The 25,880-nt window shown below is 34.8% G+C and overlaps 2 protein-coding genes across 2 annotated transcripts; both read right to left on the bottom strand.

The window, feature by feature from the left end:
* Positions 1–6,884: 6,884 nt before the first annotated feature.
* Positions 6,885–9,729, bottom strand: LOC141696270 (uncharacterized). Its single transcript, XM_074500432.1, has 3 exons — positions 9,292–9,729; positions 7,596–9,239; positions 6,885–7,106 (listed from the first exon to the last, which is right to left on the bottom strand). Exons 1-2 carry the CDS (start codon positions 9,727–9,729, stop codon positions 7,605–7,607), a joined length of 2,073 nt encoding a protein of 690 aa, XP_074356533.1. The 3' UTR covers positions 6,885–7,106; positions 7,596–7,604.
* A 9,049-nt stretch (positions 9,730–18,778) lies between these two features.
* LOC141698124 (uncharacterized) lies at positions 18,779–24,171 on the bottom strand. Its single transcript, XM_074502741.1, has 3 exons — positions 24,032–24,171; positions 19,959–23,879; positions 18,779–19,116 (listed from the first exon to the last, which is right to left on the bottom strand). The coding sequence occupies exon 2, from the start codon at positions 23,832–23,834 to the stop codon at positions 19,959–19,961; it is 3,876 nt and encodes a 1,291-aa protein (XP_074358842.1). The 5' UTR covers positions 23,835–23,879; positions 24,032–24,171; the 3' UTR covers positions 18,779–19,116.
* Positions 24,172–25,880: the final 1,709 nt, after the last annotated feature.

Here is a 25,880-nt window from a genome sequence, read left to right as displayed (position 1 = left end):
AACAAACTAGTTTTAGTTGTTATAATACTTTGGTGTAGATAATTAAAATTAAAATATAATATAAGATGCACTGAGAATTTATATATTGTAAGAAAATTTAATTTTTAAAAAAAGAAAATAAAAAAGGAAGGAGGTTTGGAGGGGGGGGGAGTTTATAAGTGTGATTTTCTAGTTTTCTGGGAAGAAAAATGATCAATAAAGAAATATTTTTTCAAAACTTTTTTTTCGAAAATGAGATAATTCTGAAAGAAAACTCGCAGAATACCATGTTTCTTTTTTCATTTTTTTTTATCATTTTCCATTATTTATTTCCTATTTCGCACTAAACTCATAGACACACAATAAAATTTACTAGCTACTTTTTTTTTTGTTTCTTTTCTTTTGTGTAAAAACTCTGGAGTGTAGGAATGCTTATTTTTGTCTTGTTGAAAGGACTGCTTTAAAAATTTATGATTTGTTTCAATATAAAAAAAGAATTACCCTGCGAACAGCAAGCAATACAAAATCAAGGTGCATTTTACTTGAACACGTAGGTACTTTGTGACAATAAAACAGAGTTACTTTTTCTTTTCAAAACTGTAATGGGTTCGGTAGATCAAGTGTTAACAGCAAGATAAGATAAAAAATATATTTATTTATCGAAATCTAAATATTTATTCACTAATCGAAATTAATACATCATATTTATTATATATTGAGATAAAAAATATATTTATTTGATGAGAGTAATATTTATTTACAATTGAAGTTGCACTGTATTATTTTTGTCTCTAGATGAAGCTTATAACAATATTTATGTCCAGGACCGGGGCAAAGAGATACAGCAAGTGTGCAGTTTAAAACATAAACAAAAAACTTGCACTACTTATGGATCTGTTAATGTAATAAATCCCAATTCTCTGTGAAGACGGATACTGACACATTTTTCGCATCGACTATTCAAAGAAAAATTCAACTATTGCACGGACATATTCTAAATCTATAATTTTTTTTATGGGTTACATCCAATGTAGTTCTTGACTTCAAATTATCTTTCCCGGAGAATTATTTGCTAGTGGGTGTCTGAGAACAAAACTAATGAACAAAAATATAGAAGGCGGTGATTAACGCTTTACTTCAGAGTTTGAAAATGGAAAAAAGAAAAGAGAAGAAAAAATAATTTTAAATTTTTTATTCCTAAACTTGTTTCCGAGTTTTTTGGCGAGAGAAGAGAAATGATCGGGAGAAAATTTTTTCTATAATTTCCCCCCAAAACTTTCTTCCAAAAAAATGGGAAAATTTGAAAAGATACTCTTACATTATCTTTTTTTTTTCATAGTCACTTTTTTACCTTTTTACAAAAGCTCAGAAGCTACACGACTGATTTATTTTCTTCTATTATTTCTACACAGCGTAAAAGTTGAGCAGACCAATATTTTATCTTGCCTCTTTTCAAGACGCTTAGAAGTTCATATATCAACTGAGCCTATATAATCACGTCTATATATCGAGGAAGTATGATCCTGTGTAGTATGCAAATGAGGCTATATTCATATTCTAGATTACTTGAGCCGAGTAACAATTTCTTCATCTACCTGCTTACATGAAGACCTTTCTAAAGAATAATCAGATCTGGATGCGGCAGTCTCACTTGTAAAATTTGTGAGCTTCACCTCTTCACATAATTTTTCTGTAGTAATTAGACACATTTAGAACATAGTTCCGACCTTCACCACAGCTTTATGTACTTGTAAATTAGTACATACAGATAAACCATGTAGCATCAGTCTACTAATACCAACACATTACTTATGCAAAACCATAAGAAACAAAACTAAGACACTTTTCTTGATATATAATTGATTCTGTCTGTTCTTCAAGAAAAGAAAAATGAAGTTAAAGAAATGGCATATGATTACTGTTGAGTGAAGCCTAAAGAAACCTTAAGCTAGGCATATTTCATCCACGAATTCTCTCTAGACATAATACATTCAAACCTAATTACCTATTCTATCTATATAGATACGAACATCAAGCTCTAAGCTCTGTACAACTATTTGAAATATATATCAAGTGCTTTATGTTTGTACAGAATTGCCATGCCCATGCACCTTCATATACCTGAAAATTCCCCCGACTTGCACGGCACATTCTCCGTATGACATGGGCCATTAATTTATATAACATTTGCTTTACGGGCATACAGCTTTTAAAAAGCAGAATGAGAGTGATGAACATTCTTGTATAAAATTAATTTTTCTACAAAACAAAAACTGTGGAAAGGAGGCTTAAAAGGAAAAAAAAAAGAGAGTACAAGCTTCAGAAAGTGATCAAAAAGTAACAAGCAGAGATGTAGGAAGCTAGTGACTACTGCACTATAATTCAGTGCAGCAAGGAGATTCAACTGACATAAGAACAATCCTTTACTACTATACTGATTACTCTATTATGTTACCTATACAAATCTCAGCCTATTTACATATTACTTGTGATACGGGAGCAAATGAAAATAGTTTTTACATTTTATAAGAAGATAAAATGGTCTCAAGCAGCACACCGTTTAATTAGATGAACAATTCATCAAAATTGATAGCAGAGCATCTATCATACTCTTTGAGCAAGTGCACCCCTAGTTAAATATATTCATCAAAATCTGAAAAAAAAAAACACACAATGTTTCTAAAAATGATGCAATCAGCTACATCCTATTTTAGCTATTATATTTCAACAAGGAAGTTATACAAACAAGTTTCTGGGGTTGAAATGATTATAATTCATAAATACAAACAATTTTGAGACCAAAATTTAAAATAACATCCATTTATAGATTCTTCACTTGATTTATCTATCAATGGTTGAAAGCTTTTAAGACTCAAATAATTCATCTTATACTGTTTCTTTCTTTTTTACATTTTTCATTTTCTCTGTTAAGTCTTAGCAACCTTGTTTCTAAAGGTGTTACAGAAGTATATGCAGCCAAGTGAAAGGTTGAATGCAATTTCTATTCAAGTAATTTAGCAGCAATCTATTGCAATTAAATGAGTTAGCATAGCGATTTGAGTCCCTCTATACACATGTGTCTGTAGATAAGGGGGTTTTTGGAGATCAAGTATTTGGCCGGGTTCATGCGACGGGTATATTTACCCAACAGTTAATGAACCTTTTCTACGTATATATTCAAAAAATTTATCTCTATTGAAACAAAACCTGTATTTGTTTTAGAATCTTCTATTATCTATCTAGGTTTCCTGCAATCTACCTAGACTGTACCTGTAGAAAAAATCCTATGCGCGAGACATGTATTTTTGGAGTGTTTGTAAGCTTGTAATTGAGGAGGAAGACCAATTGAAGATGTACATACCTTGTTTTGCAGAGCTATTAGTAGTTGTACACAGCCGTGTAGGATTTAATCAGCATCTGTTGGCAATAGTCTTGTCCTGGGTTGTCTTGAGTGGATTGGTAAAGACATATGATCTATCCATGGTTTTATGAATTGGATACCATAAGAATAGCTATGATGTGTGAGTGTTCAAACTCAAATTCTGAATCTCCAGACCTTATGATGCCCAACATGGTATCAACTAAGTCCTTGGTGCCGTACTTCTTTGATTGGTCATGCTTGTCAAGAAAGTCCTTATCCTCAAATTTCTTCCCAAACACCGTCTGGAAGCTGACATCTAAGCTCATATATGTTATTCTGGCACTAATGTAAACATCAATCTGTTCTTGAGCTTCCTGCTCAAGAATATTTAGTAATTCGCTAAAGCTCTGTCTTTCTCATGTTGAAAAGAATTGATTCTGAGGTTACTGAGCAATTACACAGTGCAGTATTTGTGCATGTCGAATTTTTTTTTTCTCATGAATAATGTCTTTCACAACTTCAAGGGACCACCTACTAGCAAAATTAAGGTCACAGGTCTTTAGAAACTACTTAGATGTTCCTGTTCCTCAGCTAGTTTTTGCAAATTCCGGTGAGGGTTTTAACCTAATAAATGAAGGTGTCCGATAATGGGCAGTCCCTTAGGTCCTGGATGTAATTTTCTTTGCATTTTTTCTCTTCACCCATGGTCGGAACTAAGGCTAGTGCAGCCATCGCTGTAAGGATAACGATGACCAGCAAGATTTATCATGGGTGTTTGGCCATTTCCAAAGCCAAAGGTAGCCAGAAACACCAAGTTAATGTATTCAGAGTTGCCTGTGGCACATGCCCTATGCTAAAGTTCCTTCTTCCCCATTTTGACCGCAGTAGATTGCAATTCTTCCAGCATGTGAACCTACTGCTAATGATAGCTCTAATAAGGATACTATTGCTAGTGAAATTGCTAATTGAGATGCTATACTTGTCTCTTCATTCAATTTATAGTGTCAAGATTGATATTTGTTACCATTTCAGTCTCAACAATGCAACCCGCTAGTAGAAGTAACATGAAAATTCTACAGGTTTGCCTGCCGTATTTTCAGCACGAGACTCCACCTGCAGCATAACATATGTATGAGATTTGAATTTGCTCATGTTAGTTCTTTCATAAATCTGAAAGAAAAACCTTAGTAAAACCTACTAAATTTGAGCCAGCACAAGGATTCTCTTCAGATCTGCAATGGGAATATTACTCAATTCAGGTTAAACTATACTCAGGGAATCAATGTAGCACTTTACGGAAATTAAGCTTGATATTGTTCAAATAATATAACTTGATAAGATGGAATGCATTATAATAAGGTACCACAAGTTTCAAATATTCCTGTTAAACCGATATCACATCCTAATTGAGCCAGAGGCTGCTCTGACTCAGTCTGAGTTCATAGTACTACCTTCTTCACTTTTTATCGCTTCTTGCAAAATGTCATCAGCAGACAGAGGAACTGCAAATATAAAGAAAAATATGATAAATTCAAGCACATCTCATATGGATGCAACATCTGAATAAATCTTCAAAAATAAAAATGCAACATGCAGAAAAGCATTACTAATTGGTGAAACATTACATAATAGAAATTTAAGCGTCACACTTCAAGTGCCATGAGCCAATGGCTAAGCTAAATTTTTTTGTGGTAAATGCACCCCTAATACAAAATATAGGATGAAACTTAAATAGTTTCTAAATACAAGGCTACTCATACCCCCACTATACTCGCATATAGTTTCCGGATAATGATAATAATACTTGGCAACAATTATAGACTGCACATGATGAACCCTATGCATAACTCATATAACTAATTACTTTTTTTAAATGACAAATGTTGTTCATAAAGATAACATAATATTCTTGAATAGATCAAGATAACAAAATTAAGTAGGGGCGGAGGCATATAGTACTAACCATATTCGACCAATTACATGAAAAAAATCCATGCTATCTTCTTAATTAATTTCTTAGCATGTTGCGCAAAATATAATATATCTCTGCCGCTGGCCAAATTATCTGGAAATAAACAACACAAATTATATCAGACACATTATTGCAACCGATGCTACCAAATTAGTAAGATTCATTGTGCATTTAAAGTGAGTATTATCTACCTCATGAAAGGACCATGCCGGTTTGATGCTTCCTTTAGTACATGCATTCTAAAATGTCCCTGGCCATAATACACATTCTTATACAAAATCATAAAATGAGTTACATTATAGGTTAAGATAAACATGGTTACTGAATGTGCTCCAACAAATCCCGCAAGTCAGATAAAGTAACTATTGGTTAACATAAAACTCATTCAGAGGGCACATAATCGGAACCTTAGGGCTGCATATGGTTTACAGATTTCAAACCTCATTCGTAATTAGAGACAAAAGGGTAATAAAAGTTTCATTTATTAAATGTACCCACGCTGCTTATTGACCGCTCTGAAGGGTAATTTAACCAAAAAAAAACTCTAGAGATAAAAGGTAAGAGTAACACAAGGCTTCAATGGAAGAGTCTATATAGATAATGTAATAGGTTGAGCAGGTTTGAAATAGTCTACATAGGTTAAGTATATAATATAGACAACAAGGGTAGTCTAGTACTACACACGTGCCCAGTTATGTGTTGCATAACCGATCATTGTTTCTCTCCAGTTACTGGTCACAACAGTTTGGTCGAAGACATTGGAACGAAAGCAGCACATGGCTTCGAATCATCACATGTTTATTATGAATAAAACTACAACACAACAATGAATGGTCCAGCAATATAATTACATATTCCAATTATAATTACATAATATCTCTAGCTTTAAATTTACATTTAATACAAGTTCTAGCAAACAGCTGAATTCGTAGGCAGGTGATGTGGAAGGGCCAACAAAATGTCAAGAACATCACGTATTTGCATCTATATATACGAGATGGATATAAAATAAATTACATCATTCAGGATTAAGAAAGTCAGAAAAGAACTAGTCATCACCATTGGATTCAATGTAGGCGTGAATGGTTTGTAAGAAAACTGTTTGCAGGACCCGTGCAGGATCTCCTGCTCTTAAATGTCTGTTCTGCTGGATAAAGTTCAACGGATCTTGGAAAAGGAAGAGTTGGGTGTGAACGAAGAGGAGAATCTATGCCCTAAAATGGATTAGACGGTAGATCCAATATTATCATTTTAAATAGACCTGATGTGGCTGACGATGGGGCTGATGATGTGGATTAAAATGGCTCAGCAAACCTCTCTGTTGCACTTTTTTTTGTCAAGCTATGTTGCACTATTTAATACATAATATATTTCATTCAAGGGGGAGGAAACAACAAAGCATGTTGTTCACAATCGCAATAAACAGAACTTATGAGAATAAACAGCATCATATAAACAGTTGATATTAATACTGGCAGTTGATACTGTAAACACTAAAATTTCTAAACAGCATGCAAAAAAATCCAGAAGCAGCATCATGTTTTATAATCTATAACAAGTTGATTTATATATCAGAAATTTGCTGTAATTTGCTATCTAAGAATAAACCTCTAAATATACTGATAATAGGAAAAAAAAGTAATACTTTGCGTCTCGCCCAAAAAGTAAAAACCTAATAGCACCGATGACAATGCGCCAAATTTCCTATAACCAGATTACTTATGAGACCGCTAGCTCCACCACCTCCCACTTTGTTGCGAACTTATGTTCAGAAGTCTCTTTGGTTCCTTTCACCTACAACCAAATATATGTTCAGATAAGTTAATACAAGTACACAACTAGCATGTAGTTTCAAGTTTATAGTAGCAACACCATAACTAGGATAATAAAGTGTAGAAAGTAGAGGATGTTTTTTAGTTTAGGATTCTAGAACAAAAAAAAAATTATTACTGCAATTTTTTTTGCAATTAACCAGTCCCACTAGCAGGTTAATCAATAACATCTACAGATTCTATACATTTCCTATAAGAGATCCAAATTTTGCTAAGCATATAGTAAGCATGATGCTTAGCGAAAAATCAAAGACACGTTATTATCTAGTAATGAAGAAGCTAGCAAGCCACTGAAATCATCAATTACAGAAGTTGTGGCAAAAGCAATATATGAAAAGCGAATATATTAGTAACTTGGTATGACAGACTTGGACCTCTAAAGGGGTTAAAAGGTACCATCTCCTTGAACAATAAAGATTGTTGATTCTGCAAAATAAAAGTTTGTATTTACCTCGAGACATTAATTTGCAGCTTTCTGGTCTTGTCCTGTTGCATCTGGCAATGTTTTAAATGGTGCAGATCGACTATAGCTGAGTTCATAACTAACAAGAATTGACCCAAATATATTGAATACTCCAGCACTACTAAAAGCAACTTCTGCATCAGAACACCTCTTGTAAACCACCTTGGCACTGCTACTTTCTCTATCAATCTCTGTTTCATGTTCCCATAACGGGCCAAAACGTCTGAATATTTTATTTAGAGTCAGTTCAGATGGTACAGATTTTCCCTCGTTAAATTTTAGAATTAGTCCCGTTGGCGAGGAATCTGAACTCCTGATATCCATATAGTCTACTACTGGTTCCTCTGCTACCATTAATTGCTTCCCACTAGAAAACCGCTTCCGAGATCTCTGGCCAGATTTAACAGGTTTATCTGCCTTAGAAGGCGAGCAATCAGAACTCCTGATATCCATATGGTCTACTACCGGTTCCTCTGCTACCAATACTTGCTTCCCACTAGAAAACCGCTTCCGAGATCTCTGGCCAGATTTAATGGGATTATCTGCTTCAGAAGGCAAGCAATCTGAACTCCTGATATCCATATAGTCTACTACTGGTTCCTTTGCTACCATTACTTGCTTCCCACTAGAAAACCGTTTCCGAGATCTCTGGCCAGATTTAATGGGTTTATCTGCCTCCGAAGGCGAGCAATCTGAACTCTTGATATCCATATGGTCTACTACTGGTTCCTTTGCTACCAATACTTGCTTCCCCCTAGAAAACCGCTTCCGAGATCTCTGGCCAGATTTAATGGAATTATCTGCCTCAGAAAGCAAGCAATCTGAACTCCTGATATCCATATGGTCTACTACTGGTTCCTTTGCTACCATTACTTGCTTCCCACTAGAAAACCGCTTCAGAGATCTCTGGCCAGATCTAACAGGCTTATCTGTCTCAGAAGGCACTAGCTGACTTGTTGCTTCTCCAAACTGAGAAATAACAAATTGTCGGAAACCGGAGAAGAAAGTAGTAATTTCATTAAGGAAGCTATACCTTCTTACAGGATCCTGTGCTGCCAAGCGAAGTTGTGATAGACACTCCCCAACCTTGAAGGACTTATTAGGTTCTTGAGATGCAGAACTAGACACTTTTGCAGCAAAATTAACTTGTCTTTTACCTGAACTATTTACAAGAGATTCAAAAGCCTTTCTCTTTCTGCTTCTCTTTCTGCAAGCAGATGCTGTAACAGATGAATCCCTGATGTCGAGCTCACGTTCTTCTTTACCATCTACCTTTGGCATTTCACCAATCAACTCAGATGTGCTCCTGCCTTTCTTTCGTGGGGTTAGACTCTCTGCCACATCATCATGCCCCTGAATCCCATCACTTAATCTTGAGTTATTTGCATCACTCTCCAACAAACCATAGCATACGTGAAAGTCAGGCAGAGGACACATGTCTACTTGAAACTGAGAATAGGCTGCTACCTGAGCCTTAGACGTTGTAAGCTGTAATTGACCATCACAGCCGACAGATGGTAGAACTGCTAATAATCTTATGTGCTTTAGAAGTTCCGCAGGCTCAAAACAAGAAGCCAAGGTAGATTCATCCACAAAACCTTTCTTCATTTCTTGATCAGTACTTACATCAACCTGTTCTTCGTCATAATTAACTTCCAAAATGTGATTTTGATGCTAGACTAACCTCAGTATGGTTGCCTGTTGAACTTGCATCTAAGCACTCTGAATCTTGCAGGTCAATATTTTTTTCAGTCCCTTGAAAATTGGAGTCTACACAACTGAACTCATAACTTAAAGTTACATTTCGGTCCAAAAGCGAACCGTTTACCTTCTTTTCTTCTTCATTCCAAAGGGTACTCATATGATCAACCAGGCTGCCCAAAACAGGTTCACTATTCCCCTTTTGGAAGGTCAGATGCAAAAGTTTATCGGGAGTTACCCCATCAGACATCAGATTAACTGAATTCCGATTGCAATCTGGCAAGTGACAGGGAACATCGTTCGTGAAGTAATCCACAGCTTTAACATCCCTTTGCAACATATCAGAACTAAGGTACAGCTTCAGACCCATAAGTAACCTCGCCGACACTATGTGGAATAGCTGAATCTGAATCACCTTCATTTAATATCTCACCGGTAAATGTTTGGTTCAAAATATTATTCTCATCATCCTCACTACCAAGCGATCTCCTTCGTTTTACATCTGGCTTCAGCATGTCATCTTTTTTCTCTTCATTCACTACACTGCCTCTCGAATTCAGTCCACTCAAATTTGTAGTCTTTCACTAGATTCATATCCCCATCCACGACCCTCGGTTTGGAGTTGGAATCCAATTTTTGATCAGATATTGTCTCCAAACTTGCTTCCACAATGCCTTCTGATACTATTCCTATATCATGTTGTTCCTCTACAACATCATTTCCAAATCTCATCAACAACTTTCATATGTGTAACTTGGCTCTGTTTCAGAAACCAGACCTTGTCTCTGTGAGCCATCTTCAAGTGAAGGCAAATCATTTTTTCCTGCAACAGGATCACACTTTCTATTCTGACAACTTCTTTTACAAAACCTGAGTTACAACAAACACCAGCTGTTGGATCTTCCTTCAAATCCAGGACCTCTGTCCTCTTCAATATAGCATCGACACTGTCGTTATCTCCACCACAAACACTTAAACTGACACCTGAAGCATCAGCCTCTGACCCCTTATAGTCTGTAGCCTCCTCAAAGTTCATTTCTGAAATGAGAGCTTGTTTACAATCTTTTCTGGCATCCTCATACTTTGGTTCACATTGTACAGCTTTGATTTCTGAGACCTCTGACATAGGATTCTGTAAGAAGCTATCATTTGTAGTCATTTCGATTGAGACTTTGTTATAAACAGCTTCATTATAACCTGCCACAACCTGAGTGTGCTCAATAGTAGATACCGAGTCTGGAGAAGTTCGAGTGCTTTCTCCACAATCCCCTTTACCCTCACTGAAATCAACACCCTTGGAAGTCTCGATACCTTTATTAGAAACCTTATCGTACATCATCTGCAACTTGACTGTCAACTACAAGTTTTGCTGGATTCTGGGAGGATATGGAATCAACACTCACATTGACATGATCACTGGAGGTTCCAGTAACAAGATTGTTCTTCACAAACCCTTCCCCTGCTAAACACTTTCCATCATATACATCACTTTCAATAATCTTAGGACCTAATTTCCAAGTCTCTTCTTTCTTATTCAGCATCTCATTCAGCCCTGCAACAGCTTCAGTTTGGTGGTCAACAGGTTCAGCATTTACACAAGTTGTGCCAATATCAGTTCCGACATAAGCACTTTTGACAGATATGCTTCGAACGGTTTCTAAACACGGTGATTCTGCATCTACAACAATACTATGCACAACTTGATCCTTGCCATTTACAGCACTTTCTTTCACCTCCACGAAGACTTGTTCCAAAATTTCTTCAGCCTTTGCAATAACCGAGTAACTTCTAAACTCAGATTCAGCATTGGCATTCGATGAATCATCCCCAAAAAATCCAAATCGTGACACCAAAACATCAGAATTTTCCACCATTTGCTCCACAGCATCATCATCAAATCTGCAATTTATTTTCTCAGCAACCACCTCCATCTTTCCACTAGCTACAGAATCTCCAGCACTTACTTCACTTTCAGAACTAAAACCCTCATCACGAAAACCACTACATTCATGAGCAGACGGAGTCCTCAATGCACAACCCATATCCCCACTTCCCAACACCTCATCACGTCTTTCCAAACCATCACCATCACCATTCCCATAACATATATCACTTCCAGCCAAATCACCAGCATTCCCACAACACATATCACCACCCGTCACCTCATCACACAAACCACTACATTCATGAGCAGACAGAGTACTCAATGCACAAACCATATAACCACTTCCCAACACCTCATCACGTCTTTCCAAAGCTTCACCATTCCCACAACACATATCACCACCCATCACCTCATCACGCATACCACTACTACATTCATGAGCAGAAGGAGTCCTCAATGCACAATCCATATCATCATTTCCTAACACCTCATCACGTCTTTCCAAACCATCGACATTCCCACAACACACACCACTCCCCCTCAACACATCAAGTCCATCCAAACCATCACAACATCCATCCAAACCACTGGCATTGCCACAATACATCTCACCGCTACCTGTCCCCTCATCAAGTCCACCCAAACCACCACCATTCCCGCAACACATCTCACCACTACCCGTAACCTCATCACGTGTACCCCCACCACCATTCTCCAAAAACACAAAATCCTCCGTAACTTCATAATCCTCAACACCAACTTCCCCTTGCACAAAATCCCCTCCAACCCCACCATTTCCATTCATTTCATTTCCGACAACGCCGTCAACAAACACATTAGTCCCCACAATCTCCACCATTATTTCATCTTTCCCATACCCAAAATCCCTACCCAATCCAAAACCACCACCATCATCTAAAACCCTAGACAAAAAATTATTATTCTCATTCATTCTCACTACACCTACAACAATCAAACACAAACGTTCAAACACACAATTCACACAAATATAATCAGATTACAAAAACTCAAGTAAAATAAATGACATGTACAAATACATGAAATAATAAGTGTGGAATCTTGTCAAATACTGTCAGCGTGTTAATTATCGAAAAAAATAAAACAGTCAGCATGGCATCACCCTCTCTCCCTCTTACAGGATATCTAGAGTTCGAATTTTGTCGAAGACGGTGTGGTCAACATATTAATTATCGAACAAATTAAAATCAATCAGCATGGCTCTTAAAGGAGATTGAGAGTTCAAATTTTGTCTAAAACACATTAATTATCGAAGAAAATTAAAACAATCAGCTTGGTATCACCCTCTCTCCCTGTAACAGATATCGAGTTTTCGAATATCGTGAAAGACAAGACCGTGTGTGTGTGAGTGCGTTAAATATCGAAAAAATTTAAAGGAGGTTGGTGTAAGTTGTAGAGAGGAAATGAAGACATAGAGATAGATACAATCAAGATATACGTACGTATGTAGGTATAAAGAAACGTACCTTGTGAGCATGAAATGTATAGATATACAGGAGAAGAGGGTTTGAGTGACCTCGTGTATCTATTTGTAAGAAGAAACCTTTGGAATTGCATTGGACTACTAGCTTCTTATTATACCCTCCAAAAATATTCAACTTTATGCTGTGGGGCTCATATTGTAAAAATGTTTTTCTAAATTTGATTAATTTTAGTTGTATAAAAATTTCTAAAAAAATAACATGTCATCTTTTTTTCACTATCTTACCTTGAAATTTGGAGTTTCTAATGTTTATTATATTAAAAATGGTGAATAGTTTTCTATAAAAACTAAAAAGTATTGAAAGGAACTTTTTTTTGTCAAAAGTATTTAAAGGAACTTGAGTTACATAAACAAAATGGCGGTTGAAGTTAGTTATTTTAAGCGCTAATCTTAACCTAAGTTAGCAACTGTTGTTAAACCTAGTTATGATTTCCCGCCAGGTAATGTAACTGTCCTATAGAAAGACCTTTTATTATACCCAATATTTATGATACTACCTTACAATTAATTTCTTTCAATTTTTTTTACATATTTTTAAATATATTGAATACATACTTTTATAAATATTTTACTTTTGCTAAATAAAAAAATAATGTAATTATGGTTTAATATTTAATTTTTATTTCAAAAACTACAATAATTATAAGAATTTGTTTTCAATACATCTTAAAATATTTAAAAAAATTAAAAATAAATAATTAATTTAAAAAAGTAAAAACTATAATTTGTGTATTATAAATTATTTAAAAATTGAAATTGGCAATAAATTAACAAATATAAAGAGATTTACAACAAAATTGTTATACAAATTCTTGTATTGATGTGAATGACAAAAAAATGACAAATAACAATGGTGGGAGCCCTGGACCTAGTTATCTCCATTGATTTAGACTTTGACTTTAGAGTATGGTTTTGTTCACACTTATGAAATCTGGGTATATTTTTCTACTAGGTAATGAAATTATCCAACTATCCTCTAATTCTGTTTGAGAGTTTTTAATAAAATACTTAATTTAAAATGTTTTTGTGAAAATATTTTATATTTTTAACTTTTTTGCAAATATATATTTTCTAACTTTTATTCTTAAAAATAAAGTTATTATGCAACTTTATGTAATTAGATAATCTCTAATGCAACAACTTTTTTAATGGAAGTTGATTTTAGTTGCACCTTATTCTTACAAAATAATTTCTAAAATTGCATTTTTTTATGGCTCTGGTCGGTTTAAATTGCAAATATGGTTGAACAGTTGCAAATATTGTTTTTTGCTACTTTTTCAAAAATATTATATATTTGTAATTTTTCTTTTGGGCTTAATGCTTTACTATCCAAATCTTTTAATGCATTTTTAATATAATATACATAATTTAACACTTAATTTAATACATGATGCATACTTTTGTAATTGATTTGATTAAAAATCTAGAAATTTATTTATTAAAATACATTATGAACTCATATAACTCCCCCGCTACGATGCATTTTGCCATTTTTTTAAAAAAAAAATAATGTATTCGTAAAATATTTGTTTTAGAAATGAAAGAAGTTCGGGGAAGGATTAAAATCATTAGCCCTCAAGGTTTGTCTCAGTTGGTTAAATAGGGGATAATTATGAGTTCGAAATCAGAGTCATTTATGATTATATCACCTGAGTCAGAGTGATAAAAAAAATCACCTTGATATTTTCGAAGATAACCTTATTTTTGTGATTATCAAAATATAAAACATGTTTACAGAGGCTGAATTTTATCACAAAATTTGTCATCGATATTTTAAAACAGAAAAGAAATATTTGAAAAAAGGAGATAGAGAATAAAATTATCTAAAACAGTTAAAGAAAAAAAATATGCAAATAAAAATGATCTAAAACGATTATATAAGGAAGCGGAAAACGGAAAAGATATTAGAATTATTAAACCGTTATACAAAGAAAAACGGATATAAACATAGCAACTACAGGCGTAAATATAGATACTAAGATCACAAATAAATTCATTTCATGAAGTATTGCAATATTATAATTCAGGTTCATGAATAAAAGATTTCAATATTAATGTAATTTATATTCTAAATTTTTCTATTTTTGTGTAACATTCAAAGTGTTATGGTTATGACGTTATGGGTGCAATAAAAAAAAGGGATTTTTTCATAAATATCCAAGTTACAGAAAATATTTGTAAAAATACAGATCAAGCTCATATGCAACCGTTACAATCTCGTATGCAACCTCATATGCAACACGTGTCCGTATTTTTACAAATATTTTGCTAAAAAATGATATTTTTGATAAATTCCCAAAAAAAATCATGATTAGGTGGATATATAATTAAAAAATATACTACAAAATCTCCTCCCTTTATTATTTGTTTTTTAGGTCCAAATGGACATTCAAACCCACACAGAAAGTTGGTGTCCACGATACTATCCGTTAGGTTCCTTTTGGTATTACTGTTGCACTCATTTACAACAGTTTTTATTAAAAACAGATGTTTGATAAATTCTAAAAGCTGAAAGCGCTTTTGGTTTGAAAATTGTTATTAGCAAAAACTTGTCGAGCTTTTGGAAAAAGCCGTTTTCAACTTTTATAGAAAATAACTATCAGTTTAACTATCAAACCTTTTCAAAAATATTATTTTTATATATTATATCTCAAAATATGCACAAATTAAAAAAATTATCAAACAGTCATCTAATTTTTCTGACAGTACTTTTTCCCTCAACACTTTTTCTCACAATATAGCAGTTTTTAACCGTATTCCCAAATATAGCCTTAATTATGTTGTTATTCATATATGATTTTGTCTCAATTGATTTTCCCAAACTTGAATTATGAAATAGTACAATTGCCCCTATATATTTAATAGATAGACTTTAGCGAGAATTTAAATTTGTAATTTTGCACAAAATAACCAATTTAACAAATTCGGAATTTTAATTTTTCAAAAAAATCAGCAGTTATTGGCAAAAAAGAAATCAGCACTTTAATTACAGTAATAACCGGCTGGTTCGGTGGTTCCCATCTTAAGAATTCAGCGATCGTCTCACTATATGTATTAATCTTCATTCTCTTTCATTCTCTTCCAATTGTTTATATTTCTAAGAATATGTCTAACACGCATTTTGAGGTGCATAATAAATATAGTTATATAACTTATTTTTACGATTTTTTTTTCTAAATAAAAGTTGAATATTTTAATTTTTATTCAGAAAAACAAAATTGTAAAAAAAAATTATAAAACAATACTTTATATGCACCTTAAAATACGTGTCAGACACTCTCTAAAAAATGTAAACAATTGAAAAAGACGGAGGGAGTATATTTTTACACTAAATTGCCAAAAACAACCGAAACCGATAAAAACCGAGCCGAAACCGAAAAAAAACCGAACCGATCGAAATGGTTTGGTTCCGTTTATACCATCAAACAGAACCGAAAAAACCGAACCGAATATTTAAAATAAATAAATAATATTTATTTATAATTATTTATATAAATTTTAATTATATATATATATATATAAAATCTTTTATAAATTTGGGCTTATGATTAGTATTTTGTAAACTTGGGCTTTATTTTCTGAATAATTAGCTGTTCCCTTTCGGCTGTTGTGGTATTCTGTACTTCATCTCCTTGAGCTCAAATGCTATCAAAAATGTCTTTATTGACCGTGATACAGTGACATAGCCGGTTAATCTTGTGTTGCTTAAGACCACTCTGCTGCCTTTTTGTTTCTGCAGACTTTGCAAGTGTCAGGCTATTTTTCCGCTAATCTGTAGATGTAGATTGTCATCTTTAATTTGTACTTTTTCTGCAGTGGATTGTTGTACACTTTTCGTATCCCTTGCTTTGAATTTCACACAAGGATATATGCAGATCACTTCATTTTCTGTACCACAAAATAGAGAAGTTCAGTAGATGCTTCCACTAGCTTTTCTGGTCACTTCATTTTCTGTACCACAAAATAGAGAAGTTCATTTTTAACACCGATGAAAATCGAACCGGCTTTTTAAAACCGAAACCGAATTCGAAGATTTATGGTTTTCAATTTCTAAAAACCGAGGTATATGGTTCCGGTTCCGGGTTTACCTAGAAACCGAGTCGAACCGGTCCATACTCTCCCCTAATTATTACTCACTCCATCCATCCCTCTTAAGGTAAAACCGAGTCGAACCGGCCCATACTCTCCCCTAATTATTACTTACTCCATCCATCCATCTTAAGTGTTGTTGTTTTTAAAAAAGTGTCAGATACGATTTTAATATGAATAGAAAATATAGTTCAATAACTTTTTTTTTTATTTTTTTTTTCTAAATAAAAGTTTAAACATTCTAATTTTATTTAAAAAAAAGGAAATTTTAAAAAAAATTATAAAACTATACTTTACATTATTTTAAAATGCGGGGGATTGAGAGAGCACGCCTGGCCAAGAATGACAGACATACTTACAATCATAAGCCGAAAACAATGCTACTCAAGTACAGGACGGAAGCCCAAACTACAAGTCCCAACATAAGCTTGTTCTCGAATGCGATTATGCTAAAAAAAGAAAGTAATCTATGTTTTCCAAATGTAATTCATCAACAATGAATGACCATCACGTACAGCTCAGATATGGGCAATGGGGCATGTACAAAATTCATAGTTGATCTATGCACCACACAACTGTACAGGAGGCAACTACAAATCGTATCTCCTGCAATATTTGCATGACAGTTGAGGAAAGCATTTGCCACACATTTTCTCATACGTGCCGGTTTGCAATTTGCTTAAAAACTGGTTACAGTAGCTGTTCGCCTCCACAGCCACCCACTAGTATCTGATCATCGAATGATTATATACATACAAGGAAACAGATTCATCCCCCACCCTATACGCCATCAGTCTCTTAGATACAAGACTAGTAGTTAACAAACCAAGTAGGGTTCTCGACTCATGAAGAAGAACGATGTTATTACTATTTAGTACCAGGTTCCAATAGAGAATTATGCTTCGATCTGGGCTCCTTCCTTCATCAAGAACAATAACTTTTTGTACAAAAATTTAAACAGGAAATTTACTTCAACAATGTACCTCATCTAGCAGCTTTTCATACCCCCCACAGCCAATAAAGAAAAAGAGAAAGTAAAAGATATAACTGCTAGAACTATAAGATCATCAGATATATAGAAAGCATCCAAAAAAAATAACAAAAAATCCCAAGCCTGTCATTATTAACATACATTGTATAGAGCTACTAACATATTTCATGCCAAAACTAAAGGCCAATTTGCAATCGACTCCTAGGTTCCGAGGTTCCGATGCTGCAACTTTATGTTTCCGTTGCTCCCTAATCCATTATTTTAGTAGTACAAGAGTAACATTACCTAGTTGATGGTAAGGACATAGATGTTACTGGTAAGTATACTGATTATATTAGTCACTTTAAAAATGAAATAGGTATTAGTTGTTAAAGGCAAAAGGCCTAATGCAGCATGCAAAGATATTTCGAGAGCTTAAGGGGAAGGTAAAATGCTTCATCGATGAAATTCACAAAAAAATATGAAAATAGCAAATATATATATATGCAATGTCTGAATAATAGATATAAATATTTAAATAAAATTATTAAAAAGTAACATTATCTAAAACTCTAGAACAATAAAGTTCACGTAGTGCATCTACAAATACACCACATTTTCATAATTAAAAAACAAAAATATACTGATGACTTGATGTTTGTCAAATTATCCTTCTGGCGAACTACAGTATCCTATGAGTCTATGACTCGAAGTGTAAGTCATTTTTTCATCTCCTCATGGCAAAGTCTCATTGCATGAAAAAAACATAAGCTCTTTTGACTTCTATAGGTATGTCAACACTCTATCAAGTTGAAAAGCATGAGCCCAGAAAGACTTTCTCCAAATCCAAAAAAAAGACTACAGAACATCATATGTCATAAATTATAATAAAATAATAACACGAAATCACTATATCTCTATATCTAAGCTCACACTAATGAGCCAAGAAATTATTCAGCAGCAATATAAAGTATGATTTTTTTTCAAAAGGTTAGACAGACCAATATAAGCAGCATCCTTTAATTCAAATATATAACATATCACAACTTCATATTTTATAATGAAATGAAAAATTTAATCTTACAAGGACAAAAAACTTCGGCACCTGGCTATCAATACTGAAGTCAGCCGAGTCCTAACTAAATACATGACCGTTGTGGTTGTGATAAAATACATTATAGCCATGAAACAACAGGGCACTAATATCACTAGACAACATCTCTAGAATCTTCTTCATAGATAGATTAACAAATAGACTGGTTACCTCCATCTCCATCCAGCCCGAGCACTTGTGCAGCTCACACTCAGTAGTTCCTCTGGATCCTCTCAACAATAAATACACCTATAATTATATAATAATGATATGTAAGTGCAATTTAAATTTTTAAAAAAATATGTAATAATGAGAACTAGATATATTGTGGTTCTTGACTTCTTGTGATAAAAGAAACAAATTTAAATGATAAGTTTAGGACTTCAGGTTGACTCATCAGGCAATTGCAAGCAATTACAACAGCGAATAGAGAGATCAGGAAAAAGAGGATTTTTTTTTAAAAGCACTTTACTCAAACCAACCGATATCTCTAGCAAGTACTAGAATAATACAGGCGGTTTAGTAGAGCTGACAAAGTTCATTATATTATATGACATTTGAACAATTTCACTTGGACTCAGCGAGTAGATGGCAAATTCTGAAAAATACAATATTGTTGCAAGGGATAGTACACATTGCACTAGACAAAAATAAAAAGACGGAGGAGAAGAATGGGGAAGATACTGCAATCTGACAACTTTATATCACATGTCCAGACCAGGCCAATTATCTCTTTGCTACACCTCAAACAAAAAAGCTATGCCAGGACAAATGTTTGAGTTCCTATTCAGGATGTATCAAAATTCAATAGAACTTTCACCCCTACTTGGTGACCATCCCGTCCATATGGCTATAAAAATCTAGAGATAATTGTGCATAAAACTGAAAGAGACTCTATGCAGGTTTTATTTAACTAATCCCAGTGACTCTATGCAGGTTTCATTTAACTAATCCCAGCTCAAGGGGTATATTGTTATTTAGCATGTGTTAGAAGAGGAATTTGGTATTGAAGGAACAGTTCACTAATAATTTGAATACCAACTCTGTTTTAACTCTTGAAAATTTATATCTTCGAAAATACGAAAACTTACCTAAATAAATGGATTCGCATTAAGCTCCCCTTCTAATGCTGCAACCGGCAAAGGTTTGTACGGTGCTGATGGCACATAGCTCAGCTCGTAATCAACATGCATTGGCCCAAAAATACTGAAATTCCCCGCACTACTTAAAGCAACTTCTGCGTCAGAACACCTCTTATAAACGACCCTCGCACGTCTGGATTCCCTGTCAACTTCTGTTTCACATTCCCGTAATGGGCCAAAGCGCCTGAAGATTTTATTAAGATTCAGTTCCGTAGGAAGAGAATGTCCTGGGGAGAAATTAAGTATGAGTTCTGTTGGTGAACAATCTGGCTTCTTATCAATAGGTTCTGCTATGGGTTCCTCTGCTACAATTAAATGCTCCCCATTAGAAAACTGCTTTCGTGATCTACGACCAGATTTTACGGGTTTATCAGCCTGGTGAAGCACTAAATGATATTCGGCTTCTCCATTCTGAGCATTATTTAGCAGTTCGTCCTCACCATAATTTTGTACAATTCTATCTGTCCAGTATGAATCATTTACGTCGTCAAATTCAAAATCTTCAGGAGAGTTCATATTTGACTGAGGTGTTTTTCTCTTTCTACCACCTCTTCCTGTAGATGAGTTCCTTGTTCTAGAGCTCTGGCCCAAAGCAACTGAATGTCGAAAACCAGTAAAAAAACTAGTAATGTTTTTCAAGAAGCTGTAGCCTTTCTTAGGATCCTGTGCTGCCAAGTGAAGTTGCGAAAGAATCTCAGCTAAAGAAGAGTGCTCTGGTGAAACCATCATCGCCTCTTTTTGGGAATTCACAGGAGTCTGCAAAGCATCTTCAAACCCTACATGTTGCTCAACACTATCATCAATCTTGAGAAACTTTTCACTGTTAGACTTCACAAGTAATGGAGACGCGGTCAGTTGACTTGCAACCCTGCGAATGCACTCACCAATCTTAAAAGATGGCTTAGGAGTTTGAGATGCTGTGGTAGACACTTTTGCAGCATAATAACTTTGTCTCTTATCTGACCCTTCAGTGAAAGAATCTAACGCCTTTCTCTTTATGCCAGCAGATGACGCAAAAGACTTGTCTTTCATATTGCTGTCGAACTCATCGTCACCATCTGAGGAGTGTGGCTTATCCTCCATCAAATCAGACAGGCTTCTCTCTCTTTTTCTTGGGGGTAGATTATCAGCAAAATCATGACTTCGTTTGCTACTGAAATTGTTTTCACCTTTAATTTGTTCGCCGTGCTGCTGAATTCCATCTGTATTTGCATCCTTCTCCAGCAAACCCCCACATAACTGGAACTTGGGCAGGGGACCCTGTCCCTTGAAACGAGACAAGGCTGATAATTGAGCCTTAGAAATCACAAGCTGTAATAGGACATCACTGTCAGCAGACGGGAAGACAGCTAATGATCTTATATGCTCCAAAAGTTCCCCAGGCTCAAAACAAGAAGCTGCAGAAGATTCATCTACACCGTATCTAATACCAGCTTCTTGACGAATCCCAGCATTCTCCAGAATCTGTGATTCAATCTCGGCAAAGGAACTTTTCGGTATGCAAGAGCAGGCAAGGCCCAACTCCACCCGACGAGAAACTTCTGCTAGCGCGCAGCTGACTGCATGATGAAATGCTTCAGAATTGCTTTGCTCCTTTATCTGAGAAAAATGGGTCCTGAATGGCCTTAGCCAAGATGCATCATTCCATGCAAAAGTTCGATCTCCGAAGTATGACACCAAGAAGCAGTCCTTTTTATGATATTTCATCGCCTTCTCTGATGCATCAGAAGGATCGCATATCTGCCCAGGCCACCAAGGATGGCTCCTGACTTTCCCCCAGACTAAATCAGAAGCAGCGAACTCACCTTCATTTTTTGGTGGCAGCAAATAACTGGAGTGGCAATCACTAAATAATCTCCCATCACCAGGAGACATCTGTTCTGAAATTTTCTCATCATAATCATCTGTATGTTCAATATCCATAGCCTTGTCTAGAACATCTGCTTCTTGCAATTTATCAGTCTCCTGCATAATCTGATTCTCAAGAACTTCACCCAATGGTTTAACAGCTTCCTCTGCAATGCCCTCATTATTTACAGTAGCAAGGTTTTCCGGAACATCGCTAGTATCTTTATTGTAGGACTTGATACCAACCGATTTATCTCCGGCACTAACCTCATCAGCACCATTTATAGCAACCCCATGTATACCACTCAACTCATGAACAGATGAGGTAGCCGCCAATCCACATCTCACATCATCCCTTTCAATCACATTTTCACCTCTTCCTGTAGCATTCATAATAAGTGCAATCTTTGGATCCTCTTCAACAAATTTACTGTCAGAATTCACATTATCCACCTGCATATCCGTATCTTCAAAGGCAGATGTGACAGTCAACTTACAGCCCCCGTCATTCCTTTCAGTCACTGCTTCACATTTTTTATAATCTTTATATGCCACAACTTCCGAATCCTCTTTGGCAACTTCAGTGTCAAAATTCATAGCATCTCCGTGCATATCACTATCTTCACAAGCAGATGGAGTAGCCAACACACAGCTCACGTCATCCCTTACGGTCACTTCTTCACCTCTTTCACCACCCTCGCTCACCACAACCTTCACATCTTCCTCGATAACATCCTCAATCAACTCTGTTCTCTGGGCTGCATCAACACTTTTATCTGCAGAACCCGTAGCATCTAAAACATGTGCATCTGATGCTTCATTACCGAAACCACCAATCTCTAGCGTCATCTGTTTCTCAAGAACTTCACCCGAAAATTTAACAGCTTCAGCACCATCCTCATTTACTACAGAATCAAGATTTTCTGCAACATGGGTATTTACACTGGAGGACTCAGTAACCACCAAAGTTTCTCCTGCACCATTTACAGCTTCCCCAGGCATACCACAATCTTCTTGAGCAGATTCTGCAACCAATTCACAGCTCACATCATCCCTTTCAGTCACATTTTCACCTCTTCCTAATGCATCCTCATTTTCCGCAACCTTGACATCCTCTTTGACAACTTCACTACCACACTTCAAAGCATCCCCATGCATATCACTATTTTCGTGAGCAGAGAAGACAGCCATTTCGCAGCTCACACCATCCCTTTCAGCCACTATTTCACGTTTCTCAGAATCCTCGTCCACAAAAACTTTGACATCCTCTTCAACAACTTTGGTATCACAATTTACAGCATCCCCATCCATATTACTATCTTCATGAGCAGACAGGGCAGCTACGTCACGGCTCACCCCATCCCTTTCAATCAATTTTTCACATTTCTTACAATCATCATCCACCACAGCTTTTACATCCTCTTCGCCAACTTTAGTATCACCATTTCTACCATCTCTGTGCATATCACTATCTTCACGAGCAGACGGGGTAGCCAATTCACAGCTCAAACCATCCCTATAAGTCACTTCTTCACCTTTTTCTAAACCGCCCTCGCTCACCGCAACCTTCACATCTTCCTCAACAACACTCTCTTTCGCCAATATACCAACTTCCTCCATAACAACAACCTTATCATCCAATGATCCCGCAATATTTCCCAACCCATCACCCTCACTCACTGCAACATTCACATCCACCTCAACACCACCCTCTTTCTCCACAACATACTCATCCACCACAATCTTATCACTCGATGATCCCGCAATTTCAACCCCATCTTCCCTCACTCCCAATTCTCCATTCCCACCCATCCCAACTCCACTAACACCATCAAAAAACACATCAGACCCCACAACCTCCACCATCAACTCATCACCCTCACAACCCAATTTCTCAATTAGGGTTTCACTACCTACACAATCAGTAGCATTTCCACTAACCCTAGAAACACCCGAATCATCATCATGCTTATCCATACTCACAATCTGAACAAAACCCAATTCATAAATATCCAATTTACACTACAAAAACCACAACAATTCACACAAACCCAATTACAAAACCAACTTAAAAATTCAAGAAAATCAAGAAAAGTGAAGCTAATCAAGTGCAAGAATATAAAAATGAAGTAAAGATTGAAACTTTATTAGTAAAGATTGAAACTTTATTGTACCTGGCCAAGATTATTAAGTTGTAAGAGATGAAAGATGAAATTTTTAGAGGTTTTAAGGGAAGAACAGTAGAGGGGTGAGTTTGGTTTCGTAAAGAAAGATTTTTGGGGAAATTGTTTGGGAGATCTGAAGGTGGGGTGAAAAAGAATATGCACACGTGTTAGGCGGTAATATTTGGGAAGTACAGTGCATTATTACAGTAATAGGCTTATTAAAGATTGACTATTAAGGTTTGGTCTAATATACATATAAGTCACTTAAAAAAGAAAATTAACCGTTTGAGGATCATGGTTTGGGTCGGTGTTTATATGAACCTTAAATTTTCTAGTTATATTTACAAACCCCTTTATTTATAAATAAATTACATATTTTAATAAAATCAACATCAGTTTCAGTTTCTATTATCGTTCATCTTTCATTTAAATAATAAAATTAAGAATATTGAAATTCTATAATTATTATCATTAACTAATTACATTCAAAAAAAAAATACTTGCAGACAGAAAAATAAAGAGTATCTTGAATTGTCTTCCGAATTGATGGATATGGAAGATCTAGAGTAGTTGTTTTTAGTTAGTCCACTTATAAGAAACTTCCCTGATATTCGTCAAGAAAGCTGTAAAAGAAAAAAAATGTATATGTCGATTAAAGACACTATTATAAAAATAACTTAATTTATTTGTAATTACTTTAGTTAATTATATAAATGTTGATTTCATCATTGTCATGTGATTAATTCAGTTATTAACTACAACAGTTCGGACTTATCATTATTTACACGGCAACGCATTTATCACTGTTTGTAGTTTGTGTTAGGTTCCTAATTAATAGTAAAAAATATCTTATTTTTAGATTTGTGTTCCCTGTCACTTTATGTACTTGACCAAATCTTGTGTCAATTGTTTAGTTAAATATTAGTTCCACTTAATTTTTTTTGAAAACTACATAGTTATATAAGTTTTCTGACGATATCCTTTAAGAAACATTGATAATGAGAGTTGTAGTATTTGGGTTGGCTGGACCAAATAGTAAGTTAGCCTCATTGGTAGGCCTTCAAGAACTCGAATAAAGGAGAAGAGCCTGAGAAGAAGAAAAAAATGCATTATACAAGTAAAAAAAAGGTTATATCAATATTTACTTGTTAAAATTATTTATGAACTCGTAAGAGTTTAAACTTGCTATATTGTTTAAAAAAAAAGGAAAATTGTTGTCTATTAATGAAAAATATTGAATTATATGTTTTGCAAAACAATATTTTTTTATCGGGTGTGTATTGAAAAACGTTATAAGCGTATAAATTAAAAAGTTTTGCACATGATATATGTTGTACTTTACTATTATAGTTAGAGTATCTTCAACAGACTTTTCAAACAGGTTTTTTAAGTTAGAATATAAAGAGGAAGGCTAGAGATCCAAGAGACTGTTAGATTCTCTTTAAAAGTTTAAGAGTGTCTTATATATCCTCAATTTTTAAAAGCCTCTAAATGACTCTCATCTAATATTTTTTATTAAATCAATGCGACATACTTTCTCCATCTCCCCACCTTCTTTTATATTTTATGAGTTTAAGTTGTTTTTAATAATATAAAACTAAATGAGCAGTGAATGTAAAGAGTATTGTTGGAGATGAAATATGCACTAAATTAGTAAGAAATAAAAATTTATTTTATATTTAGAAGTGATTCAATAGTTTCCTAAAAATGCTCTTATATATTAATTTCTAAAGTTTATAATTTTTTTTTAAACTTTGAATTTCAAACATATTTTGGGGGAAACATCTCTGCATCACTACTACATGCATGCTGTAGTGCCCTTTCAATTTTTATAGTTAATACATGCACTCAAAAATTT

The sequence above is a fragment of the Apium graveolens genome, chromosome 11 (genome assembly GCF_009905375.1).
Source record: "Apium graveolens cultivar Ventura chromosome 11, ASM990537v1, whole genome shotgun sequence".
In the NCBI taxonomy this organism is placed as follows: domain Eukaryota; kingdom Viridiplantae; phylum Streptophyta; class Magnoliopsida; order Apiales; family Apiaceae; genus Apium; species Apium graveolens.
Note: the sequence above shows the minus strand (reverse complement) of the source record. Positions and strands in the feature narration are given on the sequence as shown.

What these genes read in the sequence shown, in the direction of transcription:
- LOC141696270 (XM_074500432.1), bottom strand. Translation starts at nt 9,729, where the DNA reads ATGAAGGTGATTCAGATTCAGCTATTCCACATAGTGTCGGCGAGGTTA. An exon ending in CAACAGGCAACCATACTGAG is followed by an intron (nt 9,240 to 9,291) that starts GTTAGTCTAGCA and finishes GACGAAGAACAG; the next exon opens with GTTGATGTAAGTACTGATCA.
- LOC141698124 (XM_074502741.1), bottom strand. Translation starts at nt 23,834, where the DNA reads ATGGATAAGCATGATGATGATTCGGGTGTTTCTAGGGTTAGTGGAAAT.